General features: G+C 40.8%; 1 protein-coding gene across 1 annotated transcript; it reads right to left on the reverse strand.

Moving 5' to 3' along the window:
- Nucleotides 1–9,382: 9,382 nt before the first annotated feature.
- Nucleotides 9,383–11,315, reverse strand: msx1a (muscle segment homeobox 1a). The gene is made up of 2 exons (XM_047346586.1): nt 10,778–11,315; nt 9,383–10,597 (listed from the first exon to the last, which is right to left on the reverse strand). Exons 1-2 carry the CDS (start codon nt 11,202–11,204, stop codon nt 10,179–10,181), a joined length of 846 nt encoding a protein of 281 aa, XP_047202542.1. The 5' UTR covers nt 11,205–11,315; the 3' UTR covers nt 9,383–10,178.
- Between the last annotated feature and the right edge of the window lie 293 nt (nt 11,316–11,608).

Below are 11,608 nucleotides of genomic sequence, written 5' to 3' on the forward strand. Positions count from 1 at the left end.
CACCAGCAGCTGACACGGCACCCCAGAACATCACTGACTGTGGGTACTTGACACTGGACTTCTGGCATTTTGGCATTTCCTTCTCCCCAGTCTTCCTCCAGACTCTGGCACCTTGATTTCCGAATGACATGCAGAATTTGCTTTCATCCGAAAAAAGTACTTTGGACCACTGAGCAACAATCCAGTGCTGCTTCTCTGTAGCCCAGGTCAGGCGCTTCTGCCGCTGTTTCTGGTTCAAAAGTGGCTTGACCTGGGGAATGCGGCACCTGTAGCCCATTTCCTGCACACGCCTGTGCACGGTGGCTCTGGATGTTTCTACTCCAGACTCAGTCCACTGCTTCTGCAGGTCCCCCAAGGTCTGGAATCGGCCCTTCTCCACAATCTTCCTCAGGGTCCGGTCACCTCTTCTCGTTGTGCAGCGTTTTCTGCCACACTTTTTCCTTCCCACAGACTTCCCACTGAGGTGCCTTGATACAGCACTCTGGGAACAGCCTATTCGTTCAGAAATTTCTTTCTGTGTCTTACCCTCTTGCTTGAGGGTGTCAATAGTGGCCTTCTGGACAGCAGTCAGGTCGGCAGTCTTACCCATGATTGGGGTTTTGAGTGATGAACCAGGCTGGGAGTTTTAAAGGCCTCAGGAATCTTTTGCAGGTGTTTAGAGTTAACTCGTTGATTCAGATGATTAGGTTCATAGCTCGTTTAGAGACCCTTTTAATGATATGCTAATTTTGTGAGATAGGAATTTTGGGTTTTCATGAGCTGTATGCCAAAATCATCCGTATTAAGACAATAAAAGACCTGAAATATTTCAGTTAGTGTGCAATGAATCTAAAATATATGAATGTTAAATTTTCATCATGACATTATGGAAAATAATGAACTTTATCACAATATGCTAATATTTTGAGAAGGACCTGTATATGTGGAAAAAGTTGTGAAACACCAGCAATGAAAGTGTTATAAGAAAGTACTTCATTTTTTTCAACCAGTTAGCATAGCTGTTATATTAGGTTTAACCTGAGACATGGGGATGACCTAAGGGTAAAATGTAACTTTGACACAAAATATTTCCCAACTGCACAGCAAAAACAGCATAAAAACGGGGAACGCCATATATTTTAGCTTGGCATCATTATTTCTTTTACCGATAGCAAGGTTACCATGTGGCATTGTTGTTATTTACAAGTTTGCTTTGTTGATTTCAGTCCTGTCCTTTGCTGGCCTCTGCTGCTTGAACTGCGTTATTGCATTCAGAGTCACATGTAGAACACTGCTAGAATGGTGTTATATGGACCAGCATAAAATAAAAACAGTATTGATTAAAATATGAAAATAAATTTACTAAAATATAAATAACATGTGAAGTTTGGACATGGATTTATTTTAACCATTATTTTATAGAGTCCGAATGATTTCACAACATTAAAAACATGAAGCACGTCATTATTTTACAATCTGCTACTACTAAAAAAGTGATGCACAAGCAAACTATTGTACAGTGTTTATAATATAACCCCTTAGGTTATAAGTTCCATTGTATAACCATGAGCCGTTTTTTATGCAGACAGAAGAATTGTTCGCACAACATGATTCTTATAGTTTATCTATTGTGATCTAGCAACATAGAAAGAACTTTTACTGTTTCCCCTGCTGGTTTTCTGCACTGGTAAAATAAAATAAAATAAAATAAAATAAAATAAAATAAAAAAATAGCTCTTCAAAGCAAGCTGAATGGTAAGAAGAAAGTCCAACGTCAGCAGAAACCAGCTCACCACTGTCGCAGGGGACATTGAAGCACCCCATTGTCAGTAGCTACCTGTGCTACCAGACACTCAAAACAGGAATCATTAGCAGAATAAATTGTTTGGCATTGGCAGAAAAGACTTGGCAAGTGTTTAAAAGGTGCGACGAATAAAGTCAATTAGTTCTGTGGCACCATTTAAAGCAAACATGGCTTCCCTACGGTATGATTTGTTACCAAGTAGAAAAGAAGCATTGTAACGCCCCTGGGCAAAAAACTCTTCTTATTTTAAACACTGCACATGCAAAAAAGGCAACAGAAAACATGTTCTAGACCAGGGGTGTACAGTCACTCTTCAAGGGCTGATGTCCTGCATGCTTTAGATGTTTACCTGCTTTAACACACCTGATTCAGATGACTGCAGTTCAGCAAAAGCCTGTTAATCAGTCATAAATGGAAATCAGGTGTGCTGAAGCAGGGAAACATTTAAAACATGCAGGAAACCAGCCCTCGAGGATCCACTTTGGACATCCCTGTTCCAGACAAATCTAACAGATATGTTATATGGCTTTTATCTGCTTGTTCCCTTTTGTCATGATCCTGGTTTATGCGTGTCAGTGCCAGCCCAAGGCATAAGCAAACTAAGCCAAATGCTTAGCGCCCCCAAAACATCGGGGGGCCTCCCATAAATTCTTCAATTTAAACAAAGACGATAGATCTTACTAAGAATAATCTATTCTAAATAAACCACTTACTGTTTAATTCCTGTGTCCCTGAGTGATTTCTACATGTTGGCCAAAAACCTTAACATGGAAATCTTTTCTAATGCCACCCTGGGCAACCACCCACATGGCCCAAATCACAATGATTATGGATTTTAATGAGATTTACCTATAATATAACCTAGCGATGTACCATCACATCAATTTCGGCCGATATCAATATGTGACATCAACATTGCTGTTATGGCAGATAACAGCAATGTTACCCAGTTTTACCCAGTTTTACCCAGTTTTAATAAGCGAACTGATACCAGTATGTTAAAAAATGATTAACACTGGCCGACGTTGATGTTAATGCCAATGTATCGTGCATCCCTAAGGGGACCTGTCCCAGTTTAAACATACATTCAAATCTACTTTTGGGTTATGGATTGAAATGTACCTCAAGTTCTGAAATGCTGAGAAGAAGAACGTGTTGGACTGCTCTATTCATAGAAACAAGTTTAGAATATTTGAGCCGGATAATAAATAACAGAAACCATTTAAGTGGCGCAGTGTTTTTTCTACGATAATAAATGACTCATCAACTGACTGATATTAATTAAAAACATATGCAAACATGCTATATTACTTCTCTGTTTCAAAATTTTAATCAATGCTTTTGCTGTGCTTTGCCTGGTTTGCTTCATTGCTGCGAATAGTTCACTCACAAATTCTCCAAAGTTTTATTTTTAAATATAATTTTTATTCTGACCTGACTTTCCATGGTTATCTTTTATCCCTGCGGCCTACTCATGTAGTCATCTTGAGCTTGTGTTCGAAGAAGTAATCAAGCAGTAGATATGCTGATGTTTAGGCGTTAGAATCATGAGCATCTTCAGAAACAAGCAGGTTTGTAGTCAGGGTTCTTCTTTTGGGCGAAACAACAGGCTTAAGGTACTTAAGTCCATCAGCAGATGGTGCTAGTTAGCCAAGTACCACACTGCACAATTACAAGGATTGTTTCACTTTTTACTGCTTTAGTAGTCTAAGACAAGTCTTTATTGAATATTCATCATCTCTCATTGTGTACAGTGCTTTGCAAAACTATTCACATCCTCTAAAGTTTTCCACATATTTTCAAACAACCACAAACTTCAATGTATTTTGCTTAGATTTCATATGGTCGACCAAGAAAAAATGGTGCATAACTGTGAAGAGGGTTAAAAAAGCATTTTGTTTTTCTATTCATACAAATAGAAATTTAAAAGCACGGCAGCATTTGTATTCAACCCTATTTACTCTGATACCCCTACATAAAATCCAGGGCACCCAAATGCTTTCAGAGGGAACGTAATGAGTAAAAAAGCTCCACCTACCTTTGATTTATTCTCAGCATAAATTTAATCCTTCTCAGAAGGTCTCGGAGGGTGTTAGAGAACGTTAGTGATAGAACAGCATCAAAGCTAGCAAGACATGGCCATCCACCTAAACTGACAGGCTGGGCAAAGAGAGCATTAAATCAGAGAAGCAGCCAAGGGACCCATGGTAGCTCTGGAGGAGCTGCAAAGATCTAGAGCTCAGGGTGAGGAATCTGTCAACTGGAGAACATTTTGAAGAAAAACTAAGATCGCCTGTCTCCTGAGCACACTGGAACACACCATGAAACATGGTAATGGCAGCACCAGGCTATGGATTTTGTTATGGCCTGTGTAGGGGTGTCCAGGACACTACATGCAGGTGATCCATCGGTATCAGACTTCAAGTAGCCACAAAACACATTTGTATTATTTTACAACCATTTATTTCCAGTATGTTATGTTAATTTTAGATTCAGGCTGGGTTTAATCTTAGGTTGGGCTAATGCCAAAACAATAAACAATAGGAAACTATCTGAAAATATTGGCCAGAACTTAACTATTCAAATAAATAAACCAAATGACGATTACCTACAATTACCTCCCTAACTAAGATAAACTTGAGAAAACTGGGGTCAAAATAAAAGGCTGTCCACCCCTAAAAAACAGCATCTTATGACAGCAGCGGTTTCTTTTCATCAGAACACAGACAAGGCTGAAGAGAAGATGGATGGTGCTAAACACTAGCAATCTTAGAAGGCATCCTGTAGGAAGACTTGAGATTCAGGCAGATGTTTACCTTCCAATCCATTGAAATCTGTGCTTGCAACCTGACTGAATGAGAAGGATTTCTGAATACAATTGCAAAGCATTGCATATTTGAGTAAAATCATTGTCAAACTTTAGGATTCCAAAATTTTTTCTTTGCACAAAGTCGATAATTTCTTTAACATTATTATCCATGAATGGATTAAACAAACTGCCCATGTGGTTAACACACATTTCCAAACTGATTATGGTGTTTTGAGTATAATTCTGCAACCACAATGTTGCATTGCAATGTGCGCAACCCTATAATGCCACAATATCCAGCAGGCATTTTGCCATACTGGGAACTGGAGTTATATCTGCTCAGTGAGGAATCCCCAGAATTCTCCAAACTCGTTTTACTTTGTATTAGACCCTGCTTCTGAACCGTCATGTCTGAGCTCCTCACAGCTGTAATAAACTGACCCTAAAAGGACCAAACTGTTAGTCAGCTCCATGTGGCTTATAAGGAAAACCGGCCCACAGTGCGCTTATAAAGCCTAATTGCTGTTCTTATTAATCATAATTATAGGGCCGCACAATGCACCTACTCTTAAAAGCAAAACGAGAACAGAACATTAAAACCGCAGGGGTCCGTGGCAATATAGTGTTCAGGGACTGCACCAAAAACGCTAAACGCTGCGCAATCAGCAATCATTCTCTGCTTTGTTAAAATAAAAATTCCCTCATAAAGAACACATCACAAACCTATTCACATTAAAGTAGTGACCATGCAGTTTGTGATTCCGATTCATTTATAGGGTTTTCAGGCAATTTTCCATCACATTTAGCACTTTTATTGCATTTTTTTAAGAAAAATGTTGCCTCATTAGTGCACATAAGGAAATGTTTCCACCAATAGATGACCGGCACATTCTCTACTCTGTTTATAATAATTGTGCTGGTCAGTCAAGCAGGCTGTTGAGAGAGGCTGCGTTGCTGTTAAACATGTTATCCCCCTGTGTTCCCCTAATTCATCTTTTTAGGCTGTTGATTTATTTAATGTTAAAGACTAGGAATGTATTTACAGAACATGCATGGTACAGTTGATGTACTTCTGACAAGACTTTATTTGGTATCCATCGTATCTCACTGTAGACCCTTGCTAAAGTTTCCACACCCCTTTAATATTTCCATTTTTTGTGACGCTATAAAGTTTCATCTATCATGTTAAAATATCTGAAAAGGGCACATCTGAGCATCAGTTCTCAAGTCTTGCCACAGATTTTGAATTGGATATAAGTCTGGACTTTGACTTGACCATTCAGCGCAAGACTCCGCTAAACCATGGGTCTCTAACTCTACTCCTAAAGAGCCACTGTTCTGTAACTTTTAGACGCATCCATGCACCAGCCTACCTGAAGCAAATCCTGTCTCTTCTGATGGAAAGCATCCCACGGCATGATGCTGCCACTACCGTGTTTCACTATGGGGAATGTGTGCTCAGGTGTCTAATGTTAGCTTTCCTCCTTATTTTGCATGTAAGCTGAAAAGTTCACTTGTTGTGTCATCTGACCAGTGCACCTTAGTTTATGTGTTGTGTCCAGACCTGGCAAGTGACAAACTGCAAGTTAGACTTCTTATGGTGGTCTTTCAACAAGAGCTTTCTTCTTACCTCCTTAAAGGCCATATTTGAGTGCTAAGCAAATAGGTATTTTTTGACAGATTTGGGATCTCTCTCCCTTTACTCGAATGCCACTAAATAAAACCTACCCTCCCCGCCCCCTAGGACAAAGACAATAAAGACTATTTTATTCTATTCTGAAATGTTGCTCATTAGCCTGCATTAGGAAATTACTCAATCTCTAAATTATTCCCCTGTGTACACCAAATACACCTTAATCGGTTTTGGCTTTTATAATGATTAAGGTTAATAATACATTTCAGTTTGATATAGTGTTTAATGGTTTAACAGATTTACCGTTGAGGACTTTATTCTTGTCTCTGCTAAGCACAGAACTGGGAGGCCAAAGTCAGATGACCGCAGCACATTTCAACCTTTTGAGGCATGGGGACAAGGGCAGTGCTGCCCTCTAGTGGACTTTCTAATACATAAACTAATTTCCTCATTCAAGCAAGTTTTTAGCAGCTTCTATTTTTCCACATATATGCACCAGCATATTCTCTGTAAAACAGCTCATGTATACACTTAAAATATTAAAATAACTATACCTAAATGTCAGTCAGTCATTCATTTTCTACCGCTTCTTCCATAGTGGGTCGCGGTGAAAAAAAAGTCTGTTGCTGAATCCATCCGCTTCTTAATCAGGTTTATTGCTGAATCCAGACCACAACCACACATAAAATGCGGGACAATTTACATCTGTCCGTTTTAAATATTGCCCCTTATTTAATTCCTCAAAGCTGACTGCATGGTAAGCTTATTCCGAGATTCATTTCTGAAAACATATACTCTGATTTTACTGTAATTTCCCGTTAAAACATGAACATCTGGTTTTCTGCAGGAGGCAAGTTTTATTGGCCTCCTTGCTTTTAGCGGAGAGACATCCGCAAGAAATTGCCGGTGATGGCTATCTTTGAGCCATGATTTATAACATTCATGTGGTGTTATTATAGGCTGCATGTGACGCTGGACAGGCGTGTAGTTACCTGCAAGGACATAAAAAGGCAAAATCGGCTTATGTTTTTGAATGAAAATGTTTTTATTTTGCATAACAGACATTTGTTAAAGTTTAAATTGTCTATAATATCTCCTCCATTCAAAGGTTAAAGACCTCTTCTTTTCATAACCATTTATCCAAAATGATAACCTATTTGTCTCATTTGGGGATCAAGAGGTTTTACTACGGAGTCAGAAGAACCTCCTGTGATCTTTTCGACCATATAAACAAGCCACTTTTGTTTTGTGTTTGGCCCCTGGCAGGATAGAGAGCGGTGGGGGGGAAAAAAAAGGAATGAAAGGCTTCAGAGGAGAGGACTGGTCCTCTTTGGCTCCTTTGTGTCAAGTTTCTGCTCCTTTCAGAAGGAGCGTCCATCCGTGTGATTTGAACTTATTGTCCGGGATTATGTATTAATTCATGCCTGCGTGCTGGATGAGACGGAGCGCAGATGATCTGAGGAGTCAAGCCAAAGAAAACATCTGAAATTAATTCAACTGATTTTTAAATAATAAAAGCTAAATGAAAGGGATTGTACCTGAGTAAAGTGAAGAGGTTTGGTTTTGGTTTGTTGTTCGGGAGGAAATCACAGCGCTTTGCGCTGAAAGTGTTGCCCGTCCCAGTCCCCCGTTGACATTTTAGGAATGATAAAAGTTCCGCCTTGCCTGGAGCTACAGCCTCGCTGGAGCCGGCCTCTGTCTGCGGCAGATTGCCTTTGCTCATTACAGCAATTATTTTACTCCAGTTTAACCCCTGCCTGAATGGCAGGAAAGTCCGGAGAAAGCCTTTAAAAGCGCCGCGAAGCAGTCTTTAATTTCCCTCCACCCTTCCCCTCCTATCTGGTCCCTCTTTTGTCATCCAAGTTCCCTGATGGCAGAAAATGACTTTAAGTTTCTGTTCAGTTATTTTCTACATGCGTTTACTCCAGGGATTCAAAACTCTTGGCTCGGTCCTCCCCAGGATATAAAGAGGTGTCACTTTACACCACAAACGCACGTAATTACAGACACAGCTGATTGTTTCTGAGCTCTTTTTAATATGTATCTGTTGGGTTTAAAGTCAGCAAACGTGATTGTCCACGGGGTTAGATGTTTCAAAGCAAAAAGCCACACAACGAAGAAGAGACTTCCCACGGAGATGCACCGATCAATCGGCCTTTGATCGGAATCAGACAATTTTCCTATGATCGGGTCAGAGCTGTGATCAGCAGGTCAAATGTTTAATAAATCGGACCCCCCTCACCACCATTCAATAAATGCAGCAGAAATAAGAAGTCCAATCCCATTTTCAGGCATCAGCCAACAGTATGCACATTAAAAATCAGAGGATACGGCCCATATGCTTTGATGCATAAATGTCAATAGTGTTTAAAATCCTTCATTTTCATTTGGTTTCAAAACTACTAGCTCCACTAAGGAGCCTGCAGCATATTTTCCTTTGTTATGCATTACAGCCCTTGGAAAAGAAAAAAAGAAAAAGAAAATTGAATCAGTAAAATTGAAAGAAAACCGACATTTGGAATCAGCAGGAAATACTGATGTTGCAACTTTTCCTCAAAATAACATGACATGTTTAAATCCACTGCACACCAACGCAGGGACGTGCACAAACAGAGACCATGAGAGGGTTCGACTGAGATCAGATCAATTAAATGATGTCTTTTGGTGATATTATAATAACTCATTCTTAATCCACCTGTGTTTCATCTGATCGACACTTTCCTCAAGATGTGTGAGTTTGACCAGCAAAAACAGGCCTGATCCTCCAAACTGTGGGCGCTGCATGGAGGTAGGCTACTTTTCATGCAGGTCGACCAGTCCTTTTCTTTGAACAAGACTTTTGTGATAATAAAAAAAAAAGATTCCAATTTTTTTTTTCAGTTCATAGCTCTTGTCCAAATCTAGCCTGAATATAAAAATGTAAAGTCAGGTTTGGTTATCCTATGTGGAACAACCCTAGCAGACTGTCAACGTTCACCTTTTACATTGTTTAATTAGATGTTAACGCCAATCTCCTCTTTAAAATCTATAACACTAAAAAACTGTTTATTTTGTGTTAAATCCTTCTAAAATATGTTTAATATAGATTTAATGGATATTTCCTGCAGATAAAATGAACAACCGTCATTTAAAACGAAAAACTTCATGGAAAAAAAAAAAAGAATAAACAATTTATTGTTAAGTTATGTCACAAATATATTCAGAATATAAATGAGGATATTTTTTTTCAAATGTACATTACTTTACAGTACAGTTTTCCCTTCCAAAAGTAAGGGAATCAATCCGACAACAGATAGTGCTGTTATTGAACAAAACATAAAAAATCTGACAAAAACAAACCAAAAAACAGATGCTGTGGTTCTCTAGATTTCACGGACTGGATGACACGATGTGGTTGCGCAGTTACATGGAAGTAAAAGATAAAATAAAATAAGAAAATAAAAATTGCAAAGCCGTGGTTTAATTTAGTTTGACATCAACTCGTTGATGTTTTTTAAACCCAGCCAAATGGCTGCGAAAATAATGACAAGCTCTCTGAGAAAAAGTCCTGTCACCTTTCACCTGGCTGTCATGGACGCCCTGTTAAATGTCCACACTTAATTTTAAGGTCAAAATATGTTGCAAGGTTGCAGGACATCTTCCACATTTGCAAAAAAAAAAAAAAAAAAAATCCATCTTCAAAGAATTTTGTCTGAAACATGTGAGTCTTCAGATTAAATGACACACATCGTTGGATAATTTCTGCGGTTTCAGAATGTACCGACCAGGTCAAAAGAGAAGAAAATACAAGGTCGTCAGTGTGGGTCCGTTAGGAGGCCTTGCTCCTACCCTCCCTGACCAGATGCAACACTGACCTCCCCACCTGGATGCTTCTTTTTGTCGCATCACTGGTGCGAAAGGGCCCAATCTCTCTTTAAAAAAGTAGTCCCACTGCCCTCAGTCTGCGTCCTCCCTCAGGCCAGGTGGTACATACTGTATCCCACGTGCGCGGCGTATAGTCCCACCGGAGACACCGGCAGCGAGTGCCTCTGGAATGGGTGCGTCCCCGCATAGGACGCCGGAACGTGCGCGCCGAGGGGGAAGGAGATCCCAAAAGCCGGAGGCAACATGGGCTTCGCTGCCATTTTCAGTTTTTCCAGCTCTGCCTCCTGGAGGCGCTTAGCCTTGGCTCTTCTGTTCTGGAACCAGATTTTGACCTGGGTCTCTGTGAGGTTGAGGGAGCTGGAGAACTCTGCGCGCTCCGCGATGGAGAGGTACTGCTTCTGGCGAAACTTCCTCTCCAGGGCAAGCAGCTGGGACGTGGTGAACGGGGTCCGGGGCTTTCTGTTCGTCTTGTGTTTGCGCAGCGGGCATGCAGGAGGACTCAAACGTCCTGCAAGAACACAAAGCGAACCAGTAAAAAACAAAAGTTTCACGACATCTTAAAAACTGAAAATATCTGGTGGAAAAATGGGCTGACACACGCAGGTGTCCTAAATGTAAGCGTTAAACTTACACAATTTAAAATCTACCTATGCGGGAATTCCTAACAAGCACTTTAAATAAAACTTACTTGGAGGAGTTGGAGAAAAACGTGGACTCTGTATCCACGAAGTCCTCTCTTGACTATCCGGGCTCTCGGGTTTAATCAGCACATCCTCGGACATGTTCATTATGTCGCCCACAGAAAACGCAGAGCTCATCGGCAAAGCAGAAACAGAAGCGTCCAGACCGGCGAAGGACCCCATCCGCGTCCCCTTCCCCAACGCCCGGGACGTCCCGGCCGCGCCGTCCGGAGATGGCACCTCTCTGCTGGGCTTCCTATCAGCCATCAGCGCCTCGACACTGAACGGCAGGATCGCGACTTTTGGCTTCCCGGTCTCCTCTGCGGGGCTCAGGCTGGTCTGCATTTCGCCTCTGCTAACGAGCACCGAGCGGGGGGAGAGGTCTTCGCTTTTCACACCGGCGGTCAGTGCTGACATGGCGATCGATGGGGCCATACAGGTCTCGACTGGCACAAATAAAATTGGGAAAAAGCGAAACGACTGTTCAAGTGTGAACTCTGACTCAGTCGTGGGAACGCTTCTGTTAAAGTGACGGTATCCTCATGTTTATGCGGCCAGATTGGAGCGCAGAGCTGTATAATAATGCAGGCGGGGAGAGGGAGGCAGCCAATCAACGGGGACGGGGGCCGGGCAGAGTGGTATGTGGGGGGGAAAAATAGACTGGGGAAGTTTAGCAATATCACCAACTTCAAAATACACTTAAACAAAACAAACTCTTAATGGTTTCATAAAGAATAAACGCTCCCAAATGGTGCTTTATTCCTAATTATATCCTAGAACAAAGAGATTACGTTTTTTTATTTTGTTTTTTTTTTACACTGCTAAGAAAAACTGTTAGG

This window comes from Girardinichthys multiradiatus, chromosome 20 (assembly GCF_021462225.1).
Source record: "Girardinichthys multiradiatus isolate DD_20200921_A chromosome 20, DD_fGirMul_XY1, whole genome shotgun sequence".
Lineage (NCBI taxonomy): Eukaryota > Metazoa > Chordata > Actinopteri > Cyprinodontiformes > Goodeidae > Girardinichthys > Girardinichthys multiradiatus.